This window comes from Ceratotherium simum, chromosome 9 (assembly GCF_057802395.1).
Source record: "Ceratotherium simum simum isolate JZ-2026a chromosome 9, ASM5780239v1, whole genome shotgun sequence".
In the NCBI taxonomy this organism is placed as follows: domain Eukaryota; kingdom Metazoa; phylum Chordata; class Mammalia; order Perissodactyla; family Rhinocerotidae; genus Ceratotherium; species Ceratotherium simum.
Genome location: NC_141908.1, coordinates 31,437,600 through 31,457,992, shown reverse-complemented (window position 1 = coordinate 31,457,992; position 20,393 = coordinate 31,437,600). Strand labels below are relative to the sequence as shown.

The window sequence follows — 20,393 nt, the reverse complement described above, 5'->3', positions numbered from 1 at the left end:
CCTAAATATTCATCCACCACATTTGAAATTTGACTACATAAGTCACCTTTAATAATCGGGTATCTGGAAACCGCCTCTTCCAAGTTCTTTGGAGAATAACAACTTCAAGAAAGACGGATAAGACATCATAAAAGCGCATCATGAGCAGTGCCCTAAATTCCACTTACAAAACGTTCATTTGGCATCCCTCCTTCCCACTTTTAATTGATTAAAGCAGTTTACTGTCTGGCTTTCATGCAACATTAACCAAACCAAGAACGAGAAGGAGGGTGTTTCACATACACAGTGCCATGCGTGGCCGCTGGATTCCAGGGACCCCAGGGAGGGAAGTCTCCTTGCTAAGAGAGCAGATAACAATAATCCCGTGTCCTGCCATTCATTGTTCTCCAAAGGCTTCCCACTCTAGCATCCTCTCACAAGATCTCAGACCTGTAATACTACTAGTAATCAGTAGGTTAAACATGAATACAAACACCCCAACCCTTCTCAAAAGATGCCAATAATCTCAACATAGACTGAACTCCAATGCATTAGTTGATGAACGCCAATGTTCTGAAATGTACGAGTGGAATAAGTACCTTTCTTGGTCAAGAAGAAATTCAGCTAAGATACTGGTCTACTGAGCTTTAGCTCAATCCTACTTTTAAAAAAGGTAAGACACTTAATGACACCAGTCGCTACCTTTCAGTGTTGAAGGAACAAATGTCAGGTTTTCTTCGTTCTTCAATTAAAAAAAAAAATTAAAAACAGATATTCAAGCAAAGTAAAAGACAAAAAGGTCAAGGTTGCCTTTACTCATGCTTCTAATTCGAGCAGCTGCTAACGGAAATGAACTCCTTTGAGGCCAGACAATGGCTCATCCTAACACTGGCAGTGAGGGCTTAAATGAGAGTGCCTTTAGGATGACTCAAATAAGAAAAAACAGACAAGCCAAAGTTTAATTCAATTTTATTTTCCACTTTTAGTATTTTTCAAATTATACAACATGCAGTCTGCCAGAGTGTCCATACATCTTCATTTTAGAACCTAGAAGATAGCCAAAATTTTCCACGGGCCAGGGGAGGGTTACTTCCAGATCTTTTGTTACATGTACTATATTACAGCATCATTAATTGATATAAACTGGCATTCTCCCCCTCAAACCACCAAAACAAGTTTGTCCACAGTTTGTTTAATGAAAGCTACTGTACAGATACATAAAGCCCAGAGAACACACATCTGCAGTACACACGACATACTTTACAAACTAGACATGTAAAATTCTACAGAGTGCCCTATTCCCCTTATAGCTGCACACAAGGATAAGTATTTAAAACTGATACATAATTTGTAAATGTGTAAGCAGACTTCATGGAGCGGTGCTTACTTTGGTAGTAACCTGGCCCTTATTTGATACTTTTAAAAAGTCTACATTGTTAGTGTTAAATGAAGCCATTTTAGACTATGATGGTTTCTTTAGCTTGCTCAAGACATTCAGGGCGAGACAATGGAGCAAATCCTCCCCCTTCCTCTACCTCTTGGCCCCTGCCAACGAAAAGCTTCCCCAACATGTCATACAGCCCGAGTCTAAAAATCTTCTGCCCTGATAAAAAAAAAATACACATCAAAGAGGGACTGTTAAGAGTTTTTATTTGCTTTCAGTTATTCCTCTGGAAAAGGAGAGCTGATATTCATGATTCCACCAAGAGTCTTGGTGATGGCTTGGTCTGGCCTTGGAAGGAATATCACTTCCTCATGTGAAGTTAGGGCTTCCAAAAGTCACTAGATGCTACATTCTAGACGAACATTTTTATTTCTTCATTTATCTCAATATTTCTATGAATTCTAATTGTCTTAATCATATGATACTATTTCCTTTAAAAGTCTTAATCTACACTTATTGTTCTCCCTACTACCTGCCATTCAACAAAGCAAACTGTACAGCATTTGAAGAGAATGATGCATTTGTACAGAATTCTCTAGTAATTGACTAAAACACATTTGGCATTACTCTATTTTAGTCTCCAACCATAAATCTTGATATCCCAAACAGCATTCCTCTAATTTAACAATCCACCATCCTTCAGGTAGAGATTATTTGTATAAACCATCTGGCTATTCCCTCACAGCATCAAAAGTAAACTTTCAAGAAGTAGCATGAAATATAAAATTATTCATAGAGGAGAAACACACACGTGTGCACACACACACACACACACACATACACACTAGCAAAAAGCAGCATACAACCAAAAATATAATCATAGGCTTGGCCATTCAGAAGTATGGTTTTTACATTTAGAGTACAAATGTAAAGGAGCAATAGTTTAAAAAAATGAAAATTGCATAAATGTTCCTTTTTAAAAAAGTGGCCTACAGAGTATATGGTCCTGAATCTAGCTTTTTATACAAAGTCACATTTAGGGATCCATTTGAATATACTGTATAATCCATTCCAATAATCTGCCTACATTTTAGTCACAGTGTAGGAAAATTAGTTTAGAGGTCCTATAAAGATTGAAGCTAGGTGAACTGACTGGCTGATCAGCAACTAGCAGAATTATCTTTAAGAGACATCAAAGCCAACTTTCTCTGTGAATAAAAGCAAAGTGAATTTTGTGAGTCCCTTGTAGAGATCAAGAAATATGCAACTATAAGTGAATGTTTCTCTTTGAAACATGAAAGGGCCAAGCAATTCTTTAGAAGTAGAAAAGGGGTACCCAGGAAAAAATTACTTTGGAAAGAATCTAAAATAATCTATTAACGAGAGCCTCCCAAAAAGAATTACTGACCTTTGTTCAACTTATAAACATAAAGTTACACAGATGCATAATAGATAGTAGTGGTATGACAATTATGAATTGGCAATCCTCTCAAAGACCAATGTTTTAGCTTCCAAAATCAGAGGCAAACGTGTTAACAGCAAGGCAATAATCTATGGCCTATGTTATGTTATTACCTGATAAGGTTTGCAAAACCTGACCTACAAGAACCCTTCTATCAGACTGCAAATAGCTATCAAGCAGTTATATTGGGCGATGACTGGCAACAACATAAGAAAATCAAATAGAAGAATTTTTAAAATGTAAATGAATGCAAAATTGTCATCTTTAGAAATAAATACTTCAGTAGAATTGGTCCTCTTGTCTCCTTACTCTCCTCCACAAACAAAACATGCATAAACAAAGTGCAACGTTTAACAAATAAATTAAGTCAAAGCAGCTTTGCTTGGTTAGGGAGATTTTATACAAGAAGAGTTTAGAAGTCAATTCACAGTCCTTAGTGCTTCATCCTCACTCACTCACACACACACTCACACACACACACTTTGTTGAACTATCTTGGACCACACAGCGATGAGAAAGCTCAATGTCTCCCCCGGCATACATTTCATTCCAGTGGTGACAGCAGCAGGCACTGTGTCCGCTCACTCATCTTGGGCAGGCACAATGACAGGATAGGTGCTTTCAGGGAGACTGGTTTGGTTGTCATTGACTTACCCTCAAATTTGTCAAAACAAGTAGCAGCACACAAGACCAAGTTAATCAAATCCTTGTCAGTTTCCCTGAAAACTTTACTACCTAGAAATTGATCATTTTAACATGCACTGGAAGTTAACAGTTGACTCAGCTTTAGATTCATGTATTTAAATACAGCAATAACTAAAGGTAAAAAATCCATCCATACCAAATTCTTCTAATTCTGCCTAAGAAGATGAAACCTACCTATTTGATGCCAACCAGAGAACTCAAGTAAACAGTCAGCAATGATGGGTTAAAATAGCAACTTATTCATGGCAACTTATTGATAGGCACACAAATTCGTCAATTACTTCCTCCCAAGCCTTCCTTTTTCAACTGCTGGAACGATCCTGGATTTCGTTAGTAACATCCCCCCAAGGCTTAAGATGGTTCCCTAGAGAAAGAGGCCATCCCCAGTGCAAGCTCCAGTAGGATTAGGAGGAGGAAGTATGGAGAGGGGCAAGCCCATTTCCACTCATCCAACTTTGCAGCATTTTCAACACTTCTCAAGGAATGATGTTCAAACTGGGCTGGCTGAAACTAGTCACTGCAGGTTCAATAGCAAGCAGCTCAGAGGTGAATTTTATGACTTTTTGCATTTACAGAGATATGTTTGAATGAACAAATTCTACATTGCTACCGTCAGATTGTTTTTCTGCCTTGAAGAAATTTGTTTTGCATTTTAACAGGTGCCATACTAAAAGGTGTATTTTACAGATCCAAAGATGTGACCAGGGTATTCAAAATGCTTCCTTGGAGTAACTTGTTTTGGAAAAGTGTTCAGAATGAAAATTTTGAACCCTATAGCAGCACTTTTTCTGTTCCCTAAAAATATAAAGTAATGTGTTTATTTTACAGGAAACCAGACAGTTGCGGCAGAGCGTGATCCCCCGCCTCCACGGCACTTGGTGGCTCTCCCCAGGGAATGGCATGTTAGGGCGTTTCTGGGACAGTGCACTGCCAAGAAAGGAGGCTCCAGGGACCGCCCAGAGACCACCCAATGCCCTGAGCCCGAGGCCACGGCATTGGTTCCCCGGGGTAAGTGGATCTTCTGTGATCGTCCCCTTCAGATTTCTCAGGAAGAGAAAAGTCCAAGCACATATTTGTACACAGAAATTCTACACAACTCACATATCTGAAACTGGTGTACTGCAGACAGCTGGGGTAAGCAAGTGTAAAAGAAAATGGAAATTGTGTAGAAGAGAAAAAAAATAAGGGAATTGGTGATCCATGTCCTTGACATGCTGCGTGGAGAGTCACATCTGTTGAAAGAGAACCAAAGAGAGAACACGGGAGTTAGAGAACACAGTGGAAATTCATTCCTCAGAAAAAAATTTTTCAATTCGAGATATTTAGACCAGAGCTGACCCACAAAAGTACCATGTGAGCCATACATTTAATTTTAAATTTTCTTTTTTTTTTTTAAAGATTTTATTTATTTATTTTCCCCCCCAAAGCCCCAGTAGCTAGTTGTATGTCATAGCTGCACATCCTTCTAGTTGCTGTATGTGGGACGCGGCCTCAGCATGGCCGGAGAAGCGGCGCGTCGGTGCACGCCCGAGATCTGAACCCGGGCCGCCAGCAGCGGAGCTCCCGCACTCAACCGCTAAGGCACGGGGCTGGCCACTAATTTTAAATTTTCAATTGGCCACATTAAAAAGTGAAAAGAAACAAGTAAAATTAATTTTAATAATATGTTTTGGGCCGGCCCTGTGGCTTAGCGGTTAAGTGTGCGCGCTCCGCTACTCATGGCCCGGGTTCGGATCCCGGGTGCGCACCGACGCGCCGCTTCTCCGGCCATGCTGAGGCCACGTCCCACATACAGCAACTAGAAGGATGTGCAACTATGACAGACAACTATCTGCTGGGGCTTCGGGGAAAAAAAGGAGGAGGATTGGCAATAGATGTTAGCTCAGAGCCGGTCTTCCTCAGCAAAAAGAGGAGGATTGGCATGGATGTTAGTTCAGGGCTGATCTTCCTCGGAAAAAAAAAAAAAATAATGTTTTATTTATATTCAATATATTATCATTTCAACATGTAATCAGTATTACATGTGGAAATATTTTACATTACAATATTACTATGGAGATATTTCACAGTCTTTACTCCAGTGTTTGCAATCTGGTTTATATTTTACACTCTCAACACGTCTCAATTCAGACTTGGCCACGTTTCAAGTGCTCAGTAGTCACATATGGCTAGTGGACCACGTATCAGACAGCACAGCCTCCTCCTTATTGCTTTTACTGCTAAGTATTTAGCCCTGACAACAGGCTCTCCCCAAAGTCACTGGTATCTATTGAAACTATAGATATTCAGAGAAATATAATGCATTTCCTCATTCCTAAGGGAACTCAAACACCATTTCTCACTTGTCAGCACTTGGGATGTTGAGGCAGGTCAGACGCAGCCCCTAACCAAGGCTCTCTCAAGAAAGAGGTCCCCAGCCCCGAAAGGGATGTTTCACCACCATAGTTCCTCAGTAGAGCGGGCCCTGGGATTTCACGCCACTTCCCACCAGATGTTCATCTGATCATGGTCAGGAGTCCAGGATGAAAGTCGGGACTAGTCCTGACTCAGAGGCCAGCTCTGAGGGGCCTTTGTCAGCTTTTGGACCAACTCCAATAAACTCAACTTTCAGGAAGAAACTGAAAGGTTCAACTTCCTCACCCCAGCCGGAAGCCCTGGGTCTGTCTGTGATCTTCCCTATAGGTTTTGTGCAGAGCTCATGATGCTCGAGGGGTGGAGAGGGGGCGACAGGAGAGGTAGGTAGAGTCCCAACCTTGAGAAACATGGGAATTGCCTGGCATAGGAAATAGGACAGACACTAAGAAAAACTTAACTGCTCTTCTGATTTTAAAAAGAACTCCACAACCTGATACACTGTGCTTTCTGTCCGTGCCTCTAGAAGGCGTATATCCAAATGTAGTGCTCAAGATCTCAGATTTCAGCTACAAAGCTCTCTCTCTAACTTTTTTCTCTTCACTCTCCTGATTTATGTGTTATAATATTGTAAGCAACCTCACATATTTTGTATAAATAAGCAGGATGCAAATTACAAAGAAATAGAAAAATTCAGGGTGTGGAAAGGGATTATAAAAGTCGGTAAGAGCAAAGTGGGTGGGATAAAAAAGAGGAAGATAAAGAACAGAAATTGAGTAGGAAACAGAGAGAGCACATTCTTTTTTAGAACACACCTACTCCCTGACACGGAAAATAAATATTCAGGGAGCTCATTTGGTAACTACCGTCTCTTGTGCCAACAGTGTAATTGCTCACAATCACAAAGATGCTCAATTAAAAATGGTTTAAACAACCTTATATGGTAATATTCATGTCGTTTTTAGAAGTCACAGAGAGAGAGATTTGTCTTTGGGAAGAGCATCTTTAATGTTTAGCCTTTCTGGTGAGATTCGTGCTTATTATCAGGACTAGAAATGAAAAACCTAAAAGCAAGGTCACAATTCTCATTTAAATCCATTTTGAGCTGCAAACCAACAGGCCAGGAATGCTTTCTGAATACCACCATTGAAATCCCCATTTCACTTTCCTTACAGGTTCACATTTTTCCAATCACCTATGGGTCCCCCTGGTCAGATGAGATGGTCTTTCTGCATGCCTGGAGGCAGGGAGGTACCAAGCACATACCTTAAATTGTAGGATTATGGCTTAATGTGATGATTGCAGCCAGCCCATGTTGACAGAGCCAAGCGTTAGACACACAAAATCAATGCGGTGGCCTCAATAACTCCAGCAGACCATGAAGTGACACGATTTCCACTAGAAGGCCTTTCATTCAAATCCCCCTCTCCCCCCATGTGCAAGATTCAGCACGTTTGGCTAATAGTTTGCAAGAAAGAGGGGGCCACAAAGGAGGCCCAATCTACCTACTTTAGTCACCTCAAGGAGGGTGAGAGAAAACTGACACTGTGATGGCTGCTGAAAGAAAAAACACAGGAACCCCACCAATAAAAGGTCTTTTATTATGAAGAGGTCGTTCTTCTTCATCCTGAGTTAAAAGATCTTTACGGGCCTGTCTGCCAAAACAGTCTTTCCAGCAGGCCCAAGAAAAACAGATTCAACTAGGATATCCTATCCATCCCCCAGCTATCTGGACGTTCATCTCCTCTGATAAATTCGGGAGAGAAAATGGATAAACTTACAAAGGTAAACGGGTTAGTCCCAAGAGAAACCATTTCTGACTGTTCTGATCACATAAATTGGCCCCCCGGAGAGGCTGGCGAATCTTGAGAACATTTAAAACCCAGTTCTGTTTACCCTCTTAGATGGTTCACAGTAGTCGCCCACACACCTAAAAGCATGATACTGGCCAAGTGACCTGCTACTGGACTGTCCCTGGGCCTCTGCCAAACTGCAGATGGTAATTCAGAGTGGCAACGTGTGACCAGATTTAGAAGGAAATAAAATCGCCTTTCTTTAGAAGAGGTGGGGAAGGCTGAAGAGAGAAGTTAATTATTTAAGAGTTTTGCAAGAAGTATTTAGAGATTTTCCCCCCCAACTTTGGCTTTTGCAATTGCTTGCAGTGGATTTACGGTTAATCCAAACAGTACAGAGTCTTATCTTTCCTTTTGCTTTTCTACAATCCAATCCCCACGTTATAAGAATTACCAATTGTACTTCACGTATCACTGCTGAATAAAGGTGGATTTACCTCACAGGAGCATTATTGCAATCTGCTGTGGACGGACAATTTCAGTTGCTCTGAATTTATAACTCTGAGAAACACATCGTGGAGAAGAATTAAAGCACAGCAGAGCCCACTGCACTGTAGGTGAAATAGGGAACTCTTTCTCCGGGGTCCCCCGTGACTCCTCCCCCTGAATTCACAACACTAGGTTCCAAGTCCCATGTCACAACAGCGCCCACCTGCAGATAGTTCCGCCCTCTCTCCCTGAAGTCCTGCTTTGTCTATTCTTTTTAGGCTTGCCCCCATGGCCATAATACCATAACATTGGCTCATATTTGTGAGGGCCTAATTTTTGCCAGACTTTTCTTCTGTGACTTTTCTCTCTTCTTTCACGTTATCCTATTCACTACCCAGAACATGGGATGCGATGAAGGTACTAGGATCATAACTTCTCCAGGTCACGGTTTTCTTAGATGTTAAATGGCCAAGAATCTTGTCTGGAGTGACAAGGCTGGGTTTTCTTCATATCTTTCAACTAAAACCACACACTGCAATAGATAGAATGCAGAAGCAGGTAGGAAAATCCAGCTGTCGTCCATTAAGCCAAATATATCTATATTTTTTTTTGCTGGGCAAGATTCGCCCTGAGCTAACATCTGTTACCAATCTCTCTCTCTTTTTTTTTTTCTTCCCAAAGCACCACTATCTAGTTGTATATTCTAGTTGTAAGTCCTTCTAGTTCTTCTATGTGAGCTGCCACCACAGCATGGCTACTGTCAGACGAGTGGTGTGGTTCACAACTGGGAACCGAACCTGGGCTGCCGAAGCGGTGCGAGCGCCAAACTTGAACCACTAGACCATCAGGGCTGGCTCTATTAAGCCAAATATTAAAGAGAGTTGCAAAACTGTAAAACAATGCCATTCTGCTAAGTTTTTTGTTTTGAAAAATAACTACTTTTCATTAAAAATGGCATTCATGTTAATAGTCTTATTTTAAATTTTTGTTTCAATTTCTACTATAATACATATCGATAGATATAACCCAGAAATATAAAAGCTCTTTGATGTCACTGATACTTTGTAAGAATATAAAAGGTCCTAAGGCAGGAACTTTGAGAACTGCTGCACAGCAGATCAGAGTTCTTACTCCAGGAGCTACCACTGCCAAGCTGTGTGATCCTGATGGTTCACTCCACCTCTCTGCAGAATGTAGAATGCAGAATGGGACTGGACTAGATGATGACAACACAGGCTAACACTGTGCGTTTGTTTGGTGCCACATATTCGTCTAAGCTCTCTGTATATATTAATGCGTTTAATCCTCACACCCGCCCTGTAAGTAGGTACCATCACTGGGCACATTTTACAGAAGAAGACAATGAGGCACAGAGGGATGAGGTAGCTTACCCAGTACCTGGACAAGCTGGGAGTCAAACCCAGGCAGTCCAGCTCCAGATCCTGAGCCCACAATCACCCCGCTACCCTGCCTGTGGCAAAGAGGCCCCTGCATGCACATTCCTGTGACTCAATCATTTAATTGCTCGGATTTTCCAACAGCAGTAGCAAGTGGAATGGCCCTGTGGTTTGGAGGCAGACCACATGTGTGGCTTAAGGATCCCACAGGACCTGCTGTAAATGAGGCTTCTTGGCTTCACTACTTTGGAGGGCTAAATCCTAAAGCAATTCCTCCATGTGTGGAGTGAACCCATTTCTGCTGTGGTTAGAAGTCAACTTGTGCATCTTATGTATATAAAATATTCTTTATTTGTGATTAGGGTGTCAAAACCAGGAGACAAGTCAAGGCAAACCCCAACTATGTGCAAGACCGGTTGGATCCAGGTATTTAGACAGAGAGAAGAGTAACAAGAAGGAAATACAGAGTGAGTCGGAAAGGCAAATAGAGGATAAATGAGTAAGTGCCAGCTTGGGAAGCTCGGCCTGAACCTAAGGACATACCAAGGACCAACAGGAAGGGCCTTGTTGTTCTGGTGGTCCAGGGCTTAAAGGGGAAACTCCACTCTGCCTCTCTTCCTTATTCCAATAAGGAAAGCAATGGAGGAAGAGGGGTGGGGTGGGGGTTCAGAGAAGGTGGAACCTTCTTAGTACAAAGAAAAGACGAGCCAGTGGCCTAAGTGGACCTAAAGTTTAGGGCTTTAGTGGAGGGTACTGAATGTGGGGAAATGGCCAGGGGCAATCAGAGTCAAGGAAACCTGAAGTTGAAGTGCTAAGCTAGCAAATATTGGATTTCTTGTCTTTAATGTACACTTAGAATTTCCCTGTTTGGGTGTAGCTTACTGTGACAAGACTTCTTGGAATAGAAAGTCACTGGTGCATTCCAAATGTGCGGGACAAGTGTGACAGGCTGAAGATCCTGAATGTGGCAGGTGCACAGACAACATAGGGTCCAGGATTTCAGACCCTCGGTCACAGATGAGCATTACGGCAGCAAAAGGGAACCGTGGTGAAAGCCCCCAGATCTTCGTTGTGTGTCTGCTTCCATCCCACCATTTAAAAGGTTAAAGATAATATTTGTATTTACAATTAACAAATACATTCATTATAAAGGTCCTGAAGCAGTGAAACCTGAGGAAGACAGAGCCATCCTACAGTGACTGTCACTGATCAAGGGAACGTCACACAATCAGAGACACAGGGCTTGTCACGGACACCTGGGCGCCTTTGATGGCTTTCTGTAGTTACGTTCACCTGGGTGACCCCGCTACAAACCGCAGAAGCGCTTCTCCAGGGCTGTTTTCTTTACGCATCAAAACATGAAATCACAGTTCAAAAACATGGAATTGCTTCTTCAAATGAACTAGAAAAGCCCTAATGAGTCCCTTCTGCGATTTTACCAAATATTTTATCAAAGCTTATCAAAACTTTACTAAATAGGATATGATTTCTAGACTTAATATATATGGTTTTTAATCAAAGTACAGTCTTAAACATATCAGAATCTTCAGCTACATCAACAAAGTGAGGGGCATCCTGGATCTTGGGTTCATTTCACAAAATTTTCAATTTTAGGTTTTTCTTGCCACAAAAATCTAAAGCATTAATATGTGTGAATTCTAGATTATCTAGCTGGCTACCTTGTAACCAAGCATCCCTGTGCACCTTCAACCCCAGGCTCGTTTTACGCTATGACCAAGTTGGCGTTACTCCTCACGAATTCAATCATCTTCAGGCTAAAGCTGGACTCAGTAGGAAAATGATGTGTTCCCATCCCAAGACGACAAAATGATGTGCAGGCCTGCTGTGATTCTGCAGGGGTCTGACAGAGAAGGGGGTGTGGGAATCGAGTCATGTCATGACACACGGAAGCACAGGCACGCCAAACTCTACCGGAAGCAACACACAGCAGAGTCACATCGCACGTAGCTCTTTATTTTCAGCGGAAGACCATCTCTCATTAAATTATGTTAAGGTTGGTGATTTGGATTTTTGATTTGTGGCTTCATTTTAATCTAATTTCTAAATTTGTCTGATACTGTTTTAAATTTGCAAATACTTAAACATTTTAATAAAATAATTTAAATAAACTGTGGGACTCTGTAAGAATTTTATTCGTTTAAAAGTACCCTATTTACTACTCAAAGAAATAACGGTCTAAATATAGGAAAACCAAAAGACCACTCTGCCTCAAAGCCTTTCAGTAAACAGCGGTTTCAGCAGTGCCCCTCTGGCGCCATCTGGTGGACACATTTGAACAAGCGCCCACAGGCTTGCCAAAGCACTGCCGGCAAAGGAAGTCCAACTCCAGGGCTCTCAGAACCACGGAGCTGGACAAGTATTTAAACGGTGTCCACATTAAATGTGGGGCCTCGAATAAGCACGCAGCACTGCCTGAGAGGCCTATTTCACACATTCTCTCTTCTCCAGCCTGCAACCCAGTGCCCCCCCACCCCAGCTGATAACTTGCATAAGAAAACAAGCGTAAGACGAGACCCGCTTCACCTCCCTGCACACCTCCCATCTACCACCTTCCAGCATCTGTCCTTGCTACTCTGCCTTCTCGTCACCTCGGGGGCAGCGTCACCTCCGCTCTTGCTCCGCATCGCAGCATCTCTCACTCTATAATACTCTATACCTGTAATTCTCCATCTCCTACATTATCAATTTCCTCTCTCAGCTGGATCATTATCATCAGCATACAAATAAGCTGTAATAGCTCCCATCTTGAAAGAGAAATGCAAACTTTATCTTAACCCCACACCCCTCCCTTCCTCTGCCTCTTCCAAGGAAACTCCAAGCTGCGGGCAGTTGCTGACTCTACTTCCCCACCCCCACTCTTGCTAGTCCGTGCTAATTGAGCTGCTTTCCCCGCTCATCAGAAGGTGCTCCAGGTGAGGTCATGCCCTCTGGCCTTCACTAACCATGCAGTCTCCATCGTCATCTTCCTGGAGCTCTTGCACAGCCTTTGACACAGCTGACACCTAGGAACCAGCTCTCCCCTCTGCCTCCACAAACCTCCCATTCTCCTTCTCAGACCCCTTTGGTGGTGCCACCTCATTTTTCCAACCTTTCCATTTGCCAGTCCCCAGGGCCTGGTCGAACTCTCCCCACTGCTCCCTGCTCAGTCCACCCTTTCTCCAGGTTGCCTCCTCCAGACCCATGGGCTTAAACACAATCTATAGGTTATAACTCTATGGTCTCAGCCCTGACCTTTCTCCTGAGCTACAGACTCATCGATCCAACAGCCTACTCAACTTACACATTGGATGGTGGGCTAGGTTGAATATCTAGGAGGCATCTCATAATCAGCATGATGAAAACTAAACTCTCAATTTTTCCACAAAAACTGCTCATTGCCCAATTTTCCCAGTGATGGTTAAAAGGTACCAATATTTACCTCGTTGCTAGGGCTCAAACGTAGGAAGTACCCTTGATTCCCACTCATCCCTCCTCCTCTGCCCTCCATCCTCAGCTCTCACACACGGGCTGACGGACCACTTGCTGCCACCTCTGCTGCCACTACCTTGGCTCAGTGCTATTCCCTCCCAAGCAGACACCTGCACTAGCCCCCTAGGGGAGGCCCCTGCTCTCACCCCACCCCCATCTTTCTCTGGAGTCCAGTCCAGGGTGGCCTTTTTCAATCATGAATCGGCTCCCACCACTCCCGTGCCCAAAGCCCCCCAGTGCCCTGCACACTTAGATCACACTCTGAACTGCTCACCTGGGTCTCAAAGGCCTCATTTATCTGCTCCCCCAACCTGAATGATGATGGTCTCCCCCCGTTCTCTGTGATCCAGCCCTATCAGCCTTCCCCTGGCTCCTCAAATATGCCCCAGTCATTCCCACCTTCCAGCGAGTGTCTGTGCACTCTGCCCAGGTCACTGCGTGGCTGGCATTTCTCATCATTTGGTTCTCAGCTCAAATGTCACCCCCTCTTCTAAATAAGCATCCCCCATCTCTAGTCTATTAACCTGTTCTTATTTTCTTCAGAACACTTACCACTCTTTGAAGTTACCTTGTTGATCTGCTGTCTGCCTCCCCTCGACAAGCATATCACTGCACAAGAACAGAGCCTTCTTTGGCTCATTCACTGTTAAACCAAGCACAGAACAGGCTGTCAGCGCCTGATCCCATTTTGCAAATGAGGGAACTGAGGCTGAAAGAAATCAAGCAACTTGCCCAACGTCACACAGGAGCAAAGCCAAGGCCAGGGCTGGAACCCATGTCTGGTCAATCCCACATCCATATCCTTAGCTTGCTGCACTACACTGCCCCCATGTCCAGCTTTGGAGTTTGAAAAAGATGGTCTCCCTCCCCCCGGAGCAGCCCCCCTGGATTTGAGCTAGATGAGCTAGAAGCCAGCAATAGCCTGGGTTCTTTTGATTTCTACGTGTTGGCATCTTTGGTTGTTCTGAGACTTTGAGCATAAACAAAAACACTCATTGTGACTATACCCCTTGAACCCTGAAATGAAGCAGAAAGAAATCCCAAAGATAACCAGAGGCCACCCAACTATGAATATGCTGCTCTGGCTACAACAGGCGGGCTGGGAAGAGTCAGCAGCTGAGATTGTTGCTACCCAGGACAGACACACTTCAGAACGAGAATCTCAAAGATCGGGAAAGATCATCTCAAAAAAGTTTTGATCTTATCTAAGCAATGAATTCCATATTTCCAATTATTTTTTAGAAAATCACTTAGTGTCTCCCCCCTTCCAATTATAATTCCCCACTCCATTGGCTAGTGTCCTTCTCTTAACCTCAAGTGACAAAAGCCCAGTCATTTTCTTAAAAATAATCAATGTTCTTGTTTATAACTTTTAGATAAAAAAATGATAGTATCTTTTGGTTCATAGCACCAAACAGGATACTCAGACATGGGCCTTTGCCACTCAGTGGTTATAATCTCCTGCTACAGAGAGACTAAAAACTATTTTTAACAACTCTGTGAATTAAAGGAGACTATGTACCAACATTCATCAACCACATCCTATGTGCCAAGCACTGCACTGCCCATCGATACCACAGCTGTCATCTTTATTGAGCACTGTTATGTACCAACAGCTTAGAAGCATGACCTCATTTAGTCCTCATATCAAGGCCAATGACCCAGGGAAACGATTCTCCCCATTTCACAGAGGAGGAAACCAGCTCTGGGGTTAAGTAACTTGAAGAAAGTAGAAGACCTGACACTCGACCCAGGTCTCTTGTCCAAAGCCAGGGCCCTCAAACACACCGCCATCCTGACAACCAGAAAGGGGCCCGTTTGTTCTGAGACATTATGAGAAAAGCACCCAGCCACAGGAGTTGTATGTACAGATGGAGTAGATCCAGGAGGTTCCAGTTTCAGATAAAATCATCAAAACCACTCGTAACAGTTTGAGTCAAGAAAGAAATGAATCGCAGTGATGGATGAGGGTGGTTCTGTTACTTTGAAGATCTCGAAAGTCCCACCAGACCTATTGATTTTCAATCTTCAGGGTGAGAAGTGGATACACGGGTGATGAATGGCCGATATTTGGTCATATATACCTTACATAAAATGTGGGTCTGGCAGACCTTTATAGGATCTCATGAGGAAAGTGACTGTCCACTGCACAGTCTCTGGACCCCGGAACCCCTGGGCCAGAATATTTACTAAGAGCTTGCTGGGAGCCAAGCATACACTCTGCGTGCTTACATCAAATGGGGTAATGAAGATATTACCCCTCCACAGCTGCATATGAGGTGTTCAGTAAACACAGAGTGCTGGTTGCTCATCCCAAAATCCATCTCCATGCTCTCAACAAAAGAACACTACTCTTGCTTGGGGCAGTGATGTGCCTAGCTAAAAGACCACCTTTTCCAGCGTCCCTTGCAGCTAGATGCAGCCACACGGCTCAGTTCCAGCCAGAGGGACGTGGGCATCAGTACTATATGGGATTTCTGGGAAGGCTGCTTAAAGGAAGCTGATTCCGCTGGGAGAGCTGCTTTTGTCTCTTCCCTGCTTCCTCTCTGCTTCCTAAACTCGGAACGTAGGCATGATAACTAGAATTACAGAAGTCATTTTGGTGACCTTGAGGTGAACTTGAGGAAAGAAGGTACTTGCTGAGGACAGTGAGTCTAAAGTTAAGAGGCTAGCTTTCTGCTGTCACTGTAGAGTTCTTTTACCAGCCACTCACAGACCACTTCAAATTTCTTTTACATGATAGGGAAATAAATTTCCCTCCTGTATAAGCCACAGTTACTTTAGGATCGTATTTCCTACACTTTGGTGGCTAACAAAATCATCTGGGGTACTTGGTAAAAACACAAAGGCCCAGGTCCTGTGCTGCTTCAAAGAGTCTCGGTCCCAGGGAGCTAGATGATGCTGATACCCACCAAAGTTCGAGAACCGCTGCTTCAGCCTTTTCTGTTCTAAGCTGCCCAACTTGGGCAGGGAACTTACAATTCCCTTCAAGTATGTTTTGATAACACATAGTCAAAAGCCACTTGATTTTATTTCTGATTGGAAGGGGAGATTGGATCTGAACGGGTGGCCCACTGCCAAGATCATTTCCCATCCACCCTTCTAGGACATGGCAGATGGTGGTGGACACGTGGCCTGCTCATGGCTGCCTCGGCCGTCCCTCCTGTTCCTGCTAACCTGACCAGCCCCGTCCTGCTCCTTGCTGTGCTGCCTGGGGCAGCTCAACTGCAAGTTGCATGAGTACAGCCACCAAGCTTCCTCCTTGGAAGTTTTTGTCTGAGCCTTAGCAGTGCTGTCCCCTCCCTGAGTGAGGGCTCCAGCCCCGCTACATGTGCCTTCCTTACCCTGATGCACAAAGGATTGCATAAGGAACCACTGCTCTCCCGGGCTGCTCTTGACCATTGCGGCTTTGCCGCGCAAGCTCACTCATCTTGCAAGCTAGCTGCCTTAGTGCGGGCTGAGTCCGAAGACAACGTTCGGAGCCACCTCCTCCCACGCACGGATTACTGGTTCCAAGTCAGACTTTTTCTAAACTGAGTTTTCTAGCTACCTAGCTGTCTGCCCCGCCCAACCAGGAACCTCGTTTCTCTATCTCAAGTACAAAAGGACAGGCTTGTGCTCACTCCTTCCTCTCTCTCCCGAAGCATATCACTTTTTTTTTCTTTTTGCTGGTAGAGCGATGTTGGCATGTGGATTGTGGGAAGAGAAGTTTACACACCATCATCTCAAAGAAACAAGGGGTCTGGACCCACCTAGGTATAAATTAGCACAATTTTTGAACACCCCATTTGTTGAGTTCAGATAGTAATTATAAAAATACGACTTTCCTAGACCTGAGGTTAGAAAAGATGCCATTTTTCTCTTGGGAGGTTGAAGCTACCAATTGATCATCAAAATGTCTGGTGCATAGAAACCATTCAATGAACGTCTGTCGAATGAAAGAATGAGTTGACTAAAGTGTGCCCAAGCTTAAATTTGGTTTGTCAATAAAGTGATGGTTGTACACCGTTTGGAGCACAAAAAAAAAAAAAAAAAAAAAAAAAAAACGACTTTCCATTATCTGGCTCTTTCTTTATATTCAGTTCCTGAGACTTAAAGCAACTTCCCACATCCGTCTGTTCCGGGTAAAAGCAGCTGACGAACAGGTAATGCCCTTTCGGATGCCAGCTACAGAGGAGAATCCCACAGACAAAAGAAAGCTCCGGTGAATCATTCACCACACCCTCACTATCCCTGGAGGGTCCCGTGGTGCCAGGTGGCCCTGCTGCAAGACGTGAGGCTCCAGACTGAGCTGAGGGGAGGCCCAGGTCCCCGACAAGCTGACCCCCCGGGGCCTGTGCTTGAGCAGAGCTGAACTCCTCTCTACTGTAGGTCCATGTGCACGTGGCCAAGAGCCAGGCAGGGCCCAGGGCTGCCCTGGACAGAAACCACCCCGACACCAGGGACTCACTTCATATTTATTTCTGGAAGTGAGTGGAGTTCGAAGAGCCACCTCCTCCCCCTCGGATGGCGTGGACGGCCGTTGGAGACGATGCCGGGTAGTGTCCAGGGCGGATGGGCTTGGCTGTATCCAACCGACAGAAAGGAGAGAACAGACATTCAGAAAGGGCTCAAACAGCCCCACCCAGATACCTACAGGTCCCACGTGAACACCAGGAGGCACAATCCTTATCAACATGACAATTCTCAACCACCAGACCTTTCTGAAAACAGAAGGCTTGCTCTCCTGCTAGTACAGTTAGTTAATCCAGGGCCCCCGATGTTTAGGGGACAGAGAGAACTTACATATCAATTATTTTAATTTGAATTGAGGAAAATTAGAAACAAAGGACTTTCAGTGTTATCTGAGGAGCCCTGTGGGTTCCCAGGGCATCTGTGTAGCCCCTGAAACTGGATGCAGATTTCTGCCTGTGATGCATTTTTCCGGGGAGAGGGTCCATAGCTTGCAGTAGGTTTTCAAAGGGTATAACATCTAATGAATGCAATGAACCACTAAACTAAAGTATAATCTTAAAACCAGAAACGTGAAGTTGCTGGTTTACAAAACATCTGCACAGCAATACCTGATGGGAAATAATATTACATTTTATGGGAGATATTTGAATTTTAAGAAAAAGGCTTTCTAGAGAACATCCCTAAATCCCTTTTATTCCCATGGCTCTATCCTAGGAACTAGGACCCAGCAGCTAACTCTCATTCTCTGCATGGAATCCACGTCTTGAAGGAGCTGGACTTCCCAGCCCTCTCCCTAGCTTGGACACACACCTGGCTCACTGATGCCAGGCCTGCCTCTTTCCAGGGTATTTCCAGACCGGCACTTGCAAGCAGCTTTCCCTGAGGCTTCTGGCTACATAGGGCTCCTTCATGGTTCCGCCTGGTACAAACAGAAGGGGCCTTCAGGCCTTGCTGAGAAATAGTTTTATATTCCAGTATTTCTGGGAGTGTACCTCTGTTTACAGCCAAGCACCTTTGCCTACAGTCTAGGCTGACTGGGTTCCCTGCCCAGCTCAGCAACTCTGAAGACCACAACGTACACTGGAATATCTCAGTCTAAGGAAGCGGGCTCCTGACATTCCCATTCTCCCAGGGTGAAAGCAGGGTGCTGGGAGGTGCAGGTGGGCCTAGGTCCTGCAGGCCTGACCGCAGCCTTTCAGATGGTCCAGAGCGGAGGGCTGAGCATCAGCGCGGCCTCAGAGCATCAGTGCTTCCGGCCGAGTCCTCACCTTTTATCATGGGCTCACGTGGGAGGCACACTTACCGATCTGGGCCGAGTGGGCCCTCCTGGCCATGTTCTTGGCTCGCACAGCCTCCTTGATGCGATCCACCTCCTGCTGGTAGCGCTTGCGGTCCCGCATGGCGTTCTCCTTGGCCTCCTTCAGCGCGCTCTCCAGGGCCTTGACGCGCTCCGCCGTGGCGCGCAGCCGCTTCTCCAGCTTGGGCAGCTCGCAGCGCAGGTCCGCGTTGTCCCGGACCAGCTGCGGCGGGAGGAGAAGGAAACGTGAGTTACCAGCGAGGTGGTGGGGCCGGCAGGCAGGGCGGACCACTGCCCGGGACAAAGAAAGTGACAGGAGAGCAGCTAGAAGCAGACTCTGCAGCGGACCAACCACCTCCTGCCAGGTCGCCTTGGAAAGCCCCTATGACCATAAACTCTGGGAGGAACAAAGGAAAATAAAAATCCCATTCCCTGGGACTCCAGTTTGCTAAACACATGATTCACTGGGGTGAGGAAGGGAGAAGGGTGTAAGATAAAATTAAAAGCCATTTCCAGCCACAGAAAACTTTCTGGCTTGGGCAGGATTTACTTCCTCTTTTAGTGTGAGAAAATTGACCACTGGGACATCAGCATGTGAAAGCTAAGAAATGCAAAGCAAGTTCAAAAGCGCTCAGTGAAAGGCATGCATGTTCTAGAGCTCTTTGAAGGCCTCCTTCCATGCAGGACCCTTTGTCTACACCAGCATGTGGTTTTGACCCCACTTTGCAACATACCCAGAGGCTTACAGGTAACTTGGGGGGACTGCTCATTCTTTCATTACCTGAGACCCTCAATTAAGAAGCAACAGGCTGGCCTTGGGTTAAGAGTGGGCACAAGAGCCAGCTGTATTATTTTCTGGCCATCTAACTTGGTGTAAGTCATTCAACCACCACAAGCGTTGAGGTTCTCATCTATAAAAAAGGATACTACATAATAGGACCGTTGTGAGCATCCAAGTGGATCAAGTAAAGTTCTGAAAATCAGAAAGTGCTAGAAGAAGGTGAACTCTCTCTGGGTCCACACCTGCATTCTGTACTCCTGTATCCCCAGCACCAGCTCCAGTGCCTGGCAGAGAGTAGGTTTTTAACAAATACTCATTGAATTCATGAATAAAATAGTTAATAATCTTCACAGCCCTATTTCAAGTTCCCTGGCAGTTTCTGCTTTCATATTTCTCATCAGCAATTTGCTTGAATGACTTCAACCATGTTTGAATCTGTCATCCTCCCTCTGGGGAAAAATGCCATCGTCAGTAATATTGAAGAGGACTTAACAAGTCAAAGAGAAATGACATTCCCTCAGCCATGTGGTCCAAAAAGTTGGACCCTTTTTATCATATCCCAGGTCTTTAGGATTTAGGAAAAACAGTCGAACATTCCAGCATTTAAACAGAAAGAAGGCAACGTGCCGAAATCACCAGCAGGTTTGGACATGGTTATTGCTCTCTGTCACTCTAGACAAACTCCAGGGCATCACAAAGACCTAAGAGGATGCCCAAGATCACCTGAAATAGGGCAACAGAGCAGAAAAGGTGGTCTGGCCCCACTTCTCCCATTCATGGCATGAAGCAAATCCCTTCCTCTCCCTGTCT

The 20,393-nt window shown here is 44.6% G+C and overlaps 1 protein-coding gene across 2 annotated transcripts in view; it reads right to left on the bottom strand.

Annotated features, from left to right (window-relative positions):
• Positions 1–931: 931 nt before the first annotated feature.
• The window catches only part of KIF5C (kinesin family member 5C), a 159,648-nt gene continuing 140,186 nt past the window's right edge, over positions 932–20,393 (bottom strand). For both annotated transcript variants that reach the window (XM_014782430.2, XM_087435159.1), the window contains 3 exons: positions 18,809–19,025; positions 17,501–17,614; positions 932–4,762 (listed from right to left, as the gene is read on the bottom strand). In XM_014782430.2, the coding sequence (XP_014637916.1) occupies positions 17,508–17,614; positions 18,809–19,025 (324 nt within the window). In that variant the 3' untranslated portion in view covers positions 932–4,762; positions 17,501–17,507. The remainder of the gene's footprint in view (positions 4,763–17,500; positions 17,615–18,808; positions 19,026–20,393) is intronic.